Here is a 13,009-nt window from a genome sequence, read left to right as displayed (position 1 = left end):
CTTTAATGAGCATACTCCAGGTGAGTAGGAGTGGAGACAGAATGCAGAGTGCACCATTTCATAGACTTGTTTGCTTGAGACCACAGAACTGTTTGGCTTGGTTCTTGTTAGGAAAGTAGCCTCTGTGGAATACACTTTGGGCAATATTGGAATGTTACTTGGAGGTGTCCGTGAGCAGGCGTGAGGTGTGAATGTTGTGGCTGTGGGTGAGTATGCAGCTCAAGGAGTAATACGTTAAATGTTCCACAGTCAGGAATGATGGGAAATCTTCTGGAACTGTACATATTTTATTTTTGTTTTTCCCCTCTTCCCATATTTTGCTTTTGAATAAAAATTCATGAAAATAAATTCACTAATCTAAAATTAACTTTGTTTTTAATATCATAAATATGCTGTATAGGGAAGAAGTCAAACTTGAGAATCTGCATTTGATTTGCTTTTAATCTGGAAGGATAACAAATACAGCGTGTAGCTCTTGGCTGGTTTTAAGGAACTGGCAGAAGATTATATTTGCGTTTAAGTATAACCTGGTGGTATTCTCCACATACTTGTCTCCCACACATTCTTTAGCAGCACTACTCATGTCAACATTGCCAACAAACTATACAAGATGACCAGATCCAGTGGCCATTTTATGTCCTTAGTTTACTGGACCTCTTTGCACCATCCAGCTCAGTTGTCTGTTACCTCCCTGCAAACATTCTTCTCTCTCCATTTCTGTGACATTGCACTCAGCTGTTTTCTTCCTCCTCTCTGGCTGTTACTTTGTAGTTTGTTTTGCATGTTCATCTTCCTCTGCTGACTTCTGAATGTTTGATACTGAGGGCTCAGTTTTGGATCTTCTTTTCTTCTATGTTTTCTTCCGAGGTGATGCCCTTTAGTCTTGTGGCTGTCTCTGCATACCAACTGCATGGTGAAAACTCCCAAATCTATTTTCTTCAGCCAAAAACTAACCGTTGGTTTCAAGTCACAGATACCTAACTGCTGTACACTTAAATGTTTTCTCACACATATGTCAAGCTTAATGTCTCCAAACAAAATTTTTAGTACTCCTCTTCACTTTCCAACTTACTCATTTTTAAAAAATTTATGCTCATTAAAATTTGTGTGTGGGTACATAGTAGGTATATACATTTATGGGGTACATGAGATACGTTGATACAGGTATACAGTGCATAATAATCACATCAGGGTACATGGGTTTCTATCACACCACTCATTCTTTTCTTTCTGTTAATGGTAGTACCATCCACCAAGAGTTTTCAATCTCTATTTTTTCTACTTTGACCCACCCTGCCACCACTGTCATGTCATTTAGGCCACGAAAATCTCTAACTTGCATTACTATAATTTCCTTTTGCCTGAACTCCCCTTCTTACCTTCCCTTAGTCTTTTTTTTTTTTTTTTTTTTTTGGAGACAAGAGTTTCGCCCTTTCGCCCAGACTGGAGTGCAGTGGCGCAATCTTGGCTCACTGCAACCTCTGTCTTCCAGTTTCAAGTGATTCTCCTGGCTCAGCTGGCACCTGCCAACATGCCTGGCTAATTTTTCTATTTTTAGTAGAGATGGGGTTTCACCATGTTGGCCAGGCTGGTCTCAAACTCCTGACCTCGTGATCCACCCGCCTCAGCCTCCCAAAGTGCTGGAATTACAGGGGTGAGCCACTGCACCTGGCCTCCTTAGTGTTTTTCTATAGAGCAGTCATTTTTTTTTTAAAATGTAAACCTAATCATGACACCCATTTTAATAATAGCTTTCCATTACACACTGAATTTTGAATTCAGTGTATAATGAAATATATGCTGCTTATCATGGCCTTAAAGGACCTTCACAGTCTGGCCTTTTCCAGTCTTCCCTACCTCATCTTGTACCTGATCCTCCCTTGCTCACTATGTTCCAGCCACAATAGCCTATTTTCAGCCCCTTAAATATGTCTTTATATATGCCATTGCTTTTATTGGAAGCTGCTTCCAGCTTATCCTTTGCATGGCTGGGCTCCTTCTTATTGTTCAAACCTAACTGTCATCTCCTTGGGTCTTCACCAACTGTCCGAAGTAGGTTTATGCGCCCATTTCCCTGCTCTCCTTTATTTCAGAGCACTAGTCACAATTTGTGTTTAATTACAACCTCTGATTGTAAACCGTTGAAAGCAGAAACCATGTTTCTTTTACTCACCAATGTATAATCAGTGTAGAGCAAAGTGCCCTATATTTCTTTTGTTGAATGAACTCAGAAAATGAAGTGACTGAATGGATTCTGAGCTAAAAACATCTCCAGATGGTTTAGATTTGTTTTTTAAAGGCATCTCGCTTTTTTAATGTATAGATATTATAATTAAAGGAAGACATATCATCTAGAGAAGGCAGATGTTCTTGGTACAGTCTCCATTTAGTATCTGGTCCTTAGCTTTGATCAGGCCATTTGTGCTAATTCAATTCAAAAGACAGTGGTTTATAAAAAATACAATGCTGATTTAAAAAAAAATAGTGAAACAAATATGTAACTGAGCAGGCAGGCTGTTCATGCTTGTTGATCTCTATGGGAAAACTACAAGAGTTGAAATATAAGCAGAAGGTATTTGGTGAATGTGAAATCTGACCTTTCAGAATTAGCAGAATAATGTTATTTTGGTGGTGGGGTGAAGAAAATTTGCTAGTCTACTACATTCTGTGTGCTATAAATAAAATTTGGCTGTCAGTGAGAGTATGATGAGGCAGGGTTTAGGGTCCAGATATGAGTAAGTCTGTCTACATTAAGACTTAACTATATCCTTGAGGTCAAATGCATTCTCTAAGTCTAATGACAAAGAATTGACAACATTATTCTTTTCTCTAAGGGAACTCGTATGAGGGATTTGTAATGCCATGTGTAATACATATTAACATTTAGTGCAAGAGGATTCTGAAATGCATTGGAATGCTGTAATAATATTTCTTTGAACTTGCAGGTTCTCCTGAAAAGAAAGCTGAACATTCATCTATAAATCAAGAAAATGGCACTGCAAACCCTATCAAGAATGGTAAAACAAGTCCAGCATCTAAAGATCAGCGGACTGGAAAGAAAACCTCAGTACAGGGTCAAGTGCAAAAGGGGAATGATGAATCTGAAAGTGATTTTGAATCAGATCCCCCTTCTCCTAAGAGCAGTGAAGAGGAAGAGCAAGATGATGAAGAAGTTCTTCAGGGGGAACAAGGAGATTTTAATGATGATGATACTGAACCAGAAAATCTGGGTCATAGGCCTCTCCTCATGGATTCTGAAGATGAGGAAGAAGAGGAGAAACATAGCTCTGATTCTGATTATGAGCAGGCTAAAGCAAAGTACAGTGACATGAGCTCCGTCTACAGAGACAGATCTGGCAGTGGACCAACCCAAGATATTAATACAATACTCCTCACCTCAGCCCAATTATCCTCTGATGTTGGGGTGGAGACTCCCAAACAGGAGTTTGATGTATTTGGCGCTGTCCCCTTCTTTGCAGTGCGTGCTCAACAGCCCCAGCAAGAAAAGAATGAAAAGAACCTCCCTCAACACAGGTTTCCTGCTGCAGGACTGGAGCAGGAGGAATTTGATGTATTCACAAAGGCGCCTTTTAGCAAGAAGGTGAATGTACAAGAATGCCATGCGGTGGGGCCTGAGGCACATACTATCCCTGGTTATCCCAAAAGTGTAGATGTATTTGGCTCCACTCCATTTCAGCCCTTCCTCACATCAACAAGTAAAAGTGAAAGCAATGAAGACCTTTTTGGGCTTGTGCCCTTTGATGAAATAACGGGGAGCCAGCAGCAAAAAGTCAAACAGCGCAGCTTGCAGAAACTGTCCTCTCGCCAAAGGCGCACAAAGCAGGATATGTCCAAAAGTAATGGGAAGCGGCATCATGGCACGCCAACTAGCACAAAGAAGACTTTGAAGCCTACCTATCGCACTCCAGAGAGGGCTCGCAGGCACAAAAAAGTGGGCCGCCGAGACTCTCAAAGTAGCAATGAATTTTTAACCATCTCAGACTCCAAGGAGAACATTAGTGTTGCACTGACTGATGGGAAAGAAAGGGGGAATGTCTTACAACCTGAGGAGAGCCTGTTGGACCCCTTTGGTGCCAAGCCCTTCCATTCTCCAGACCTGTCATGGCACCCTCCACATCAGGGCCTGAGTGACATCCGTGCTGATCACAATACTGTCCTGCCAGGGCGGCCAAGACAAAATTCACTACATGGGTCATTCCATAGTGCAGATGTATTGAAAATGGATGATTTTGGTGCCGTGCCCTTTACAGAACTTGTGGTGCAAAGCATCACTCCACATCAGTCCCAACAGTCCCAATCAGTCGAATTAGACCCATTTGGTGCTGCTCCATTTCCTTCTAAACAGTAGATGCTTCTGATGGATTCTTGGCATTAACTCCTGTTTCAAAAAAGTGTGAATAGTTTTATGAATTTGAAAGAAAATTTGGTAGCTCTTTATATCATTCATTCTTAAAGATCAGTCAGAATAGGTGATTTCTAAATAAACCAAATAGAAAAATGAAGTATCTCTACAGGGTAGTAACTTGATTCCTCTTCAGGAGAAAAGGGAGCTAAATTGCAAGCTCTAAGGGTTTCTGCTACTGACATCACAACACAGAAATGCAAGTGTGGTACTTCAGTGAAAGCACATGGCACCTTTCTAGGTGTGTAGCCACTGAGAAGGGACAGTAAAACTGTTATTTTTGATATCAGAATGTCATTTTTGTGTGCATATCCCTAAAATTAGGGTTATTTGTACATACACTAGTTACACTTGTGAATTTTTTTAAGGTCTCTTCTAATTTCCAGACAGTTAAAAACAATCTAGTTCTCTTAAAGCATTAGAAAGTTATTATCTGGAGAGTGCAGAGATTTCAGTCCATACACCTTTCTCCACAAAGCAGAGCCAGAAGTAACTGACTATTGTGCCTAAAACTGTTTCATTTTTAAAAACAAGTGCCATTAATATGGAATATCTAATGATAAGTATATGAAATAATGTGTAATTAGCTCAATTCCACAATTTACATATTCCAAAACAATGTTATATATGATAAATATATATAATTTTTGTCAGTTAAAACAAATTAAAAAAATGGACTATCGCATAGAAGCCTAGAACAAAAATATGAAGAGAAATAATCTGACATTTGTAAAGAAATTATAAGAAGAAAAAAGGATACAGAATAGAAAACATTCACTACTTTAGAAACACTTTATGCATGGCTTCTTGCCCCAAACTTTTATTGTGATGGCCCTAATAAAGCAGATTGTTGGAAAAATTGGAGTGAGGACAAGGGTTGTATAAAAATTTTATTTTACGAAGAAAATATGTAGCGGAAACTGAATTTTCAAGACATTCACAATGTGAAATCATGTTGCATTTAATAATGTACTTTATTAGCAACTTCACCAAATATTCCCCAAGTCATAAGCAGCAATTATTTTTGTTAGGTTTGGGGGGTGGAGTAGTTTTAATAAAGTGCACCGAACGGTGACACCCACAAAGCCTTATATAAAGGCAGGATTCATGCATCCTGCTGCAAGTACCTCTGCACTAATACACCAGATCCTAAAATGCATATAAGGTGGACTAGCATCTTAACTCTGCTAGTTGATTGTGTCTTTACTGAAAAGAACCCAGCTACCAATTTGCCTTTTTTTACACCACAAATCCTAATTAGAAACTTGAGGTTTTATAGAAATCATTTAATGATAGAGATTACATATGTGAATTAATGTGAATATAGTATCTGTGCTTCCTGTGTCTGTAACTGTTTTAAGATATAATTGTGCTGTGCTATCAGATTAACATTTGGAAGTTTCTAGAACAGTTAATGCTATTTACAGAAAGGATTGGAAACTCATCAACTGGCACTCTCTTTGATTTTTATATTTTAAATTGACTCTCTTCGAACTCAAAGTATATTTTATGAGTAATTTTATTAGGAATCTCTTAATTATAGTGCCCCAATGGGATAAGCTATTCGCCTATTTTCACAGTTCTGAACTTGGAAAGAAGCAAAGTATATGTAACTAAACCATGTATTTGTCTTTTTATTGCTTTTTCCCTTCTTTTATATGCTAAATCAAATACAAATTTGTGGATAGGGAAGCAATATGTGAATCACAATGTAGCAGAGGCAGACCAAGCATTACATTATTATTTAGAGCTGGACTGCACCAATTATTTGTCCTCGTGCCAAAGGCAAATATGTTTGCACCTTTTTTTTTTTCTGATTCTCAGGTTGATTAATACTGCTAATGCAAATGCTCAAGTAGATGTTTAAAAACTTTACAAAATAGATTCAAGTGATTCTTTTAGAAGTGAAGAGTTGATGATTACACATAGTAAATTCATGAACTACAGTAGGTTTGTATCAAACAATAATTTTTTAAAATGAAAGTCTGTTGAGGTGTACACAATATGCTTCTTGATTGTATTAGTCCTCGGTCTCTGCTAGACCTCATGAGTTTCATCATTTAGAAAAGGGGTAGAGGATGAACTAATGTGGTCTCCTTCAGATGTAAACATGAAATACCTAGAGTTTTACTCGCTTTTCAATACACTGAATAATTTTAAATGATTCCGACACTGATGTAGACCCTTTGACTTATAAATTCTGAGGAAACAACTCTGACAGCATAAAATATTTACATTCTTATAACACAGCACAGTGACTTTCTTCTTTCAAGATTGTAGCTCAGAGAAAAGATACAGGGTTCAATTGGGGGTTCAATAGGATAGAAATGGAGAGATTCCTTTGTGTTGTAGAGGCATTTTCCTAAGGAGTATAGATTTATACTTTGCATTTTCATTCATCATCCCCCAGAATCATGGTCAAGGTGTAGGTCACTCCACACAGCTGATGCTCAGGTTATTCCCTGGTGAGAATTATGAGAATAAAGCCCCCAAGTTATGTGAAAGTGCTTAACACAGTACCTGGCACACAGCACTCAATAAAAGTTTGGCTCTATTATGGGATGGTTCAATTCTGGTTTAAGGAAGGAAGAAAGGTTATATATATGTACCACTAAGCAAATATATATATATATATATATATATATATATATATATATATTTGGGGTTTTTTTCCCTAATATTATTTGGGTGTCCCCTGTGCTTCTTTGGGATGTAGTTATAACTAAACCTGTTATACTTGAACATCACTAAGAGAAGTAAATTATTATGAAGCTAGCAAAAATCTGAGGCCAAAGTTGTTTCCTAACAGCTTTAATAATGCTTGTTGATTTTGAATAATCCTTTAAAAGTGGACCATTTGCTTATTTTAATATCACGTCAGTAAAATATTAGTATTAAAAAGATCAGCTTTTTATGGCATTGAAGAATGTATCTAAGACACAAAAATTGCATGGTAAGTATATTAGGTGGAGGAGGAAAGGTTGTAGGTCGGATGAAAATTTGACTAGAACATTTATTCAGGAGTGTAATTATTTTCCCTTACCCCAATCCCTGTGTATGTGTTGGGCATAGTGATGACATTATCTGGATTTGCAAATAGACACAACTTTCAGTCTCACCCTGTTTATTGTTTAAGAGTGATAGACTGTTGTCCTCTTGCTGGTGGATAATCTACAGTGGAGCCCACTCTTCTATGCTGAAGTTCACCAGGCAGAGCAGTTTTGTTACAAGTCAGCTACTCTGCTTGGTTTATTTTAGGTTTTGGTACTTCACATAAGCACTGTTAGAAGGTACAAGTGTATTAATATCACTAGTTTTGAGGAGCTTGGGTACATTTGTTTTTAATATATTTAGAATGTGCAGTAAACTTTTTTCTCATTTTTTTTTCATTTTTTTTCTTAGCAAACTTGTTAATTTTAGGTCCAATTATTGAGTTGACAGTCTACTGTGAGAATGAGATGACATATCTACTGTGACAATACCATAAATGATAGTTTGAGAACTTTTATACTCAGTGGTGTTTTATATATTAAGATAAAAATATGTACACACATGCATGTCACATCTCTCTACTGTGGAGTTAATGTGAATTTTTAAAAAATGGAATTGCAACCACAATCATATCTAAGAGAACATTCACTCCTAGCGAGGGTTTACAAAAGCTACTAAGAGAATAAGGTTGATGATAATGCAAAGGGTCATGATTTGGGGTTATTTTTGTTTTATTTTAAAATTTATAGTGCTACTTTTGAAAGAATTGTTTTTATGACTATGCTCTTTTTGTGATTGAAAAGTCATCTAATAGAAGCTGTATAGAAGCTACTTTTTAATTGCTGGCAAACAGCTTTAAGTGCACTTTCTTTGATTACACTTCCATTTTTTGTTAAACTTGAATTTTCTGAAGCCTTTTATGTACCACTAAGCAAATAACTTTAACCTTTAAATAAAGCAAATGTACATCTTTATTGTATTTCTACTTGTTACAAAACATACTTGCTAAAGTAACTTCAGTCCTCAAATATAGCTGGGAAACCGTTATGAGATAGACTCAGTCTCCCCCTCCCACCCTTTTTCCCCTGCCATATCTAATTAAGCACTAACTGATTTTATTACTTTATTGCCTTTACATTGCTTATTCTTTTTGACTGAATTCTGTCCCTGATTCACTGTTTTGTTTGAAATTTAAAGTTATTTTCTTACTGTATTTATCATACCTGTTTTAATCTGTTTTCTTTAAATGCAATAAATCCCAAATGGATTGCATATTCTTTATAATCAGTGACTTTGGAGTTTTTCATTATTTGTCTTATTATAACTTTTGGATGTAAACTTCTATTCAAATTCAGTTATTTCATTCACACCACAAACATTAAGCACCTATTATGTAGCAGCTAGTGGAATAGAAAAGTTGGTAAGATTAGATCCCTATTCTTAAGGAGCTCAGAGTTTACAATTTAGGTAAGAAAACCCATTTGACTTAAGAGTTTTTGCCACAAGAAGACTTAATAGCATGACTTTTTCAGTGAGTCATAATTACTGATACTCAAGAGTGATGACAGTAAGGCAAAAACAATATTGTGTAGTGCCTTCTGAATAACTTATTTTACAGCTTCCACATTATAAAAACTCTTTAAAACCTGGTAACATCTTTGGTTGAATTAATATTGGTAATTTGGTTAAATAACATTGTAATCCTCGATTATATCAGAAAAGAGGCTATGACACATGAAAGAGAAAACCTATTTATTGGATTGATGGACTAAGCTTGGCATCAAGGTTATAGTATGTATTATTCTACAAACTGGAGTCTTTAGATTGGTAGCCTGTGGAAAGGTTCATCTTATTTTTATGAATGAACTTTTTTTCAAGTTGTAACATTTATCTGAAGTTCTGTGAAAAAAGGGGCTTTGTATCTTTTTATGAATGGTAACATAACAAAGCAGCAAAATAACACAAATGATTAGAAAAGAAGTTCTATTAACAAAGAATAGTTTGCAGTGTATTACTGTTCAAAGTCAGTTATAGTTAACTTATTTGAGATGAATATATGCTGCAATTTGAGCTATTTATTTTGGATAATGAGTACCTTTTTAAGGAAGCCCAGGTCAAGCATCATATGTAACATGTAATTAATTAATATTCTCATATCGAAAGCTTGAGCTTGTATTTGTTGTTACATATTAAATGAGATCGTTTAGATGGTTGCCACAATTGAGATTATATGCAGGTTAGGTGGTATTTTGATCTCAGATTTTATAGAGCAGGACTAGAACCTTGGCAGCTGTTCATTTCAGTTCTCTTAAGGATAGAGGTTAATTTTTCACAAGAAACCCCCTACTGCTATTTACCTCTCCCTTCCAAAAAGGTTTTCTTAAGGGTAGTTTCAGTTCTGGATCATTATCTCATTACACTACTTGGGAATTCTGGTACAAAATTTCAGAGGACCGTATTTACACCTCTTCAGTGTAAACACAGTTATTGTGATAATGCACATAGAAGGTATTTCTACCCTTTCTCTAATAGGTGAGCTGATTCTTTACACACTTGGGCAGATGTAGCATTCCCAGGAATGATGATTTAGAGTGGACAGGGACCTAATGCAGCAAAGCAACCAGCAGGAATTCACAGGAATAGGCTTTGTTTGCCCCTTGACATTTAATACAGGGCAAAGTATTATCTTGTAGGTACCTGCCAAATGGAGAGTTGTACAGTTTTATGGAAGTCAATCACAATCTTCAAATCGGATATTCTGTCCAGGTGGGATGCCATAAGATGTGACAGACATTCCCTGAATCTTCGTTCCTGATTCTAAAATATGATTTTAAAGCTGTTATGTATTACAAAGAATGACAAACAGCAGTTAAAAATATTTAGTAAACCCGGTTTATTTACGTAATACATATTTTGTCATGCAGCTTACTGAATTGCAGTTAGTGTAATAACAAAAAAAGACAAGCACTGTCTTGCTATTTGAAAATGGCTTAATATAGAAAGATAATTGTTTCTTAAATGAGTTAACCACAACCATATAAATTGCTAGACAATTTAAAACAGCCATAGATAATTTTAAAATGTAAAATCTGTAGGCAAAAAGCTTTTATAGTTCACACATTGGTAAAATTAAAACCAGTCTTTTTTAGTACTGAAACCGGATAGTATATTTTAATCTTATTTTAATCTATAAAAACAAAAATAACTTAAATATACATCATTACAAGGCTCAGATTTGTAGACAACATTAAAATATTTTTTAATGTTAACAATGTCTTCAAAATTTTACCAGTAGTGCTGTGCACACAGTAGGTGGTCATTAATGCTGACTGACATACAGAAGTGTTTCTAGTTGACAGCAATCCATATTCATTCATTCATTCCCTATTTTATAATAAATACATCATAGCAGTGAAAAAATGAGAGGATAACTTTCTTACAATATTTAACATTTTCATACAGAGTTGAAATGTTTACATGGAATAATTTTCCCTACAGAAAGACCTGTACACCCTTTAAATTCAAAGAAACACTGATTTAAAAACACAGTATGCTCTTTTCATGTATTAATTCAGATGGCAAGTACGTATTCATATACTAATACAGGGATTGCAAAAATTGATTCAATTTTTTTTATTTTGAGAAAGTTTTGTAATAAAAATGGCTCCACACCTAAAATAATGACTTTTCCCTCATTTTTAACAAGTATAATTACTGTGTCTTTTGTTTGGCCAAAATGACAAAATATCTATTTAAAGGCAATAAAATCATGTAAGCCCATAAGGGATGTTCTAGGAGAAATATATCCTACTACTGTTGCACCAAAATCTTCTATCACTTAACATATGGATCAAAATTTTAACCTTATAAGGTAAAACATCCATTTTCAAAGCAGCCTTCCATCATAATGATGGGTAAGACATGGTATTCCTTTACTGAGCCTCCTGGGGGGAAATTCTCTTTGCTGAGATACTAGCATGGGGAATTTATATTCCAAAAACACTACACTGGGAAAGAAACACAACATTTTACTGATGTATTAACTGAGGCACATTAAAGTGACTTTCAAAATATCATATGCACAAAAGGCATTTTGGGAATAAGCTTCATCATCAATTAACATTTTTTCTGATATTCAGTAATTTTACTGTTCTGGAAATACACCAGTATTTAAAACAGCTCATGTCAACTCATTAAGAAACTTGGGTTATTTTATACTCCAATAAACAATTAAGTTTTTATGAATGTCTGCTTTAAGGGATTTAACTAATGCATATGAAAGACCAAAGAATAGGAGGGCTACAGTGTATGATAGGGCAGTGAGTTCTATTTTTTAAGCATATACAATAAAAAGAAAGTTTAATGCTTCCGGTCCAAATATTAAGTGTTTATCAAGATTCTGAGTTATCAATGCAATGCTAACACATGCAGAAACCGAGGACCAGAGCACAGGTGAATAAGATTATTATCAAATGGGGCATCTGCATGACTTTGTTCTAAGGCTTAAGGTTCATTTCAGGGTCAAGACAGGGCCATCGAGATTCTATGGCCTTGAAAGTAGCACCCATAATGCTGGGAACCCCCACCACTGAGATATTCAGGACTACAAATTCAGAGAGTTGAAAGCTCTGGAATTTTGGGATCAAAAACCTGTAATCCACTCACAAGAATTCAGTTATTATATGGAATTAAATAATATCTGGAATTAAAATGTTTAGGTGGCTAATGACTATGTTATTTGACCACATAATTTGTTGTCTAATCCTGTACTTAGTTTCTAATGTGATTCTTATCTGATAGAAAATGAGAAGTTCTTTTCCTCTTCTCAACCCTTCTCTCAACTTACAGGAGAAGTTTAAAGCTTTTGTTCTGGAAAACTAAAATATCTAATGTTCTTAGGGAGAGAGGAACCTATAGCTAAAGGATATAATATCTGAAGTGCCAGTTTCTCACAAATCATTTCAGTGATTATTTAAATCTAGTGATTTTAGTGATTATTTAAAATCACCAGCCTAGCTTGCATTAAGCATAGGCTGACACAACCCTTGCCTTGATTAGGCACATTAACTGAAAATAGTTAAGCACATAAGATGACTCCATTTTCTAATGGAGATGAGCCCTTCCTAAGGAAATTAAGCTGGTGCTAAGTAAAGTGAATCCTATTTCAACACTAGTTTCCCATTCATCGTTGTTATTCAGATGTTTCTTATGATTGCCAACTAATTTTCACTTTCTGTACAAGCAGCAAATTAGTAGTTTTAAGGGTTTTGTAAAGCAGTTATTACTACAGATCCTTAAGTATACTTTTCTTCCCCAGTTTTATAAAGCATTACTCATATTAAAAAGGAAAAAGGGAAAACTAATGGGAATCTTAGAAATAGTGGGGTATACAATTCCCCATTATATATTGCTTAACAACTGAATTCACCAGGTGGCCACACCTAATTCACAAATGTGAAACATAGTCAGGACAAGGCTTGCTATGTCTGTACTGCATGACATACACTGTTGACTGATGCCACCAATATAACATCACTACTGCAAGGATATGCCATATTTGGTGGCTTGATCCGAGGTAGTTTAGTTGTCCTGGAA

General features: G+C 35.7%; 2 protein-coding genes across 21 annotated transcripts in view; one reads left to right on the top strand and one right to left on the bottom strand.

Moving 5' to 3' along the window:
* BMP2K (BMP2 inducible kinase) overlaps positions 1 to 8,705 on the top strand; it is a 146,236-nt gene extending 137,531 nt beyond the window's left edge. For both annotated transcript variants that reach the window (XM_063610340.1, XM_055297215.2), the window contains one exon: positions 2,946 to 8,705. In XM_063610340.1, coding sequence (XP_063466410.1) covers positions 2,946 to 4,369 — 1,424 coding nt within the window. In that variant the 3' untranslated portion in view covers positions 4,370 to 8,705. The remainder of the gene's footprint in view (positions 1 to 2,945) is intronic.
* The window catches only part of PAQR3 (progestin and adipoQ receptor family member 3), a 55,628-nt gene that overhangs the window by 22,970 nt on the left and 19,649 nt on the right, over positions 1 to 13,009 (bottom strand). For 3 of the 19 annotated variants that reach the window (XR_010113847.1, XR_008660763.1, XM_055297218.2), the window contains exons 6-7: positions 12,919 to 13,003; positions 10,112 to 10,231 (exon numbers count right to left, since the gene is read on the bottom strand). Coding sequence is in view for 11 of the 19 variants with exons in the window: in XM_055297218.2 (XP_055153193.1) it covers positions 10,159 to 10,231; positions 12,919 to 13,003 (158 nt within the window). In the remaining 8 variants the exon portion in view is untranslated. Of the gene's footprint in view, positions 1 to 4,216; positions 4,400 to 10,109; positions 10,251 to 10,283; positions 13,004 to 13,009 lie in introns of those variants that run through there. The other 16 variants (XM_055297222.2, XM_063610342.1, XM_055297217.2 and 13 more) reach the window with 15 other exon arrangements.

Source organism: Symphalangus syndactylus, chromosome 10 (genome assembly GCF_028878055.3).
Source record: "Symphalangus syndactylus isolate Jambi chromosome 10, NHGRI_mSymSyn1-v2.1_pri, whole genome shotgun sequence".
Taxonomy (NCBI): Eukaryota; Metazoa; Chordata; class Mammalia; order Primates; family Hylobatidae; genus Symphalangus; species Symphalangus syndactylus.
The sequence above is the reverse complement of the archived record's forward strand: the minus strand, read 5'-3'. Positions and strand labels throughout refer to the sequence as shown.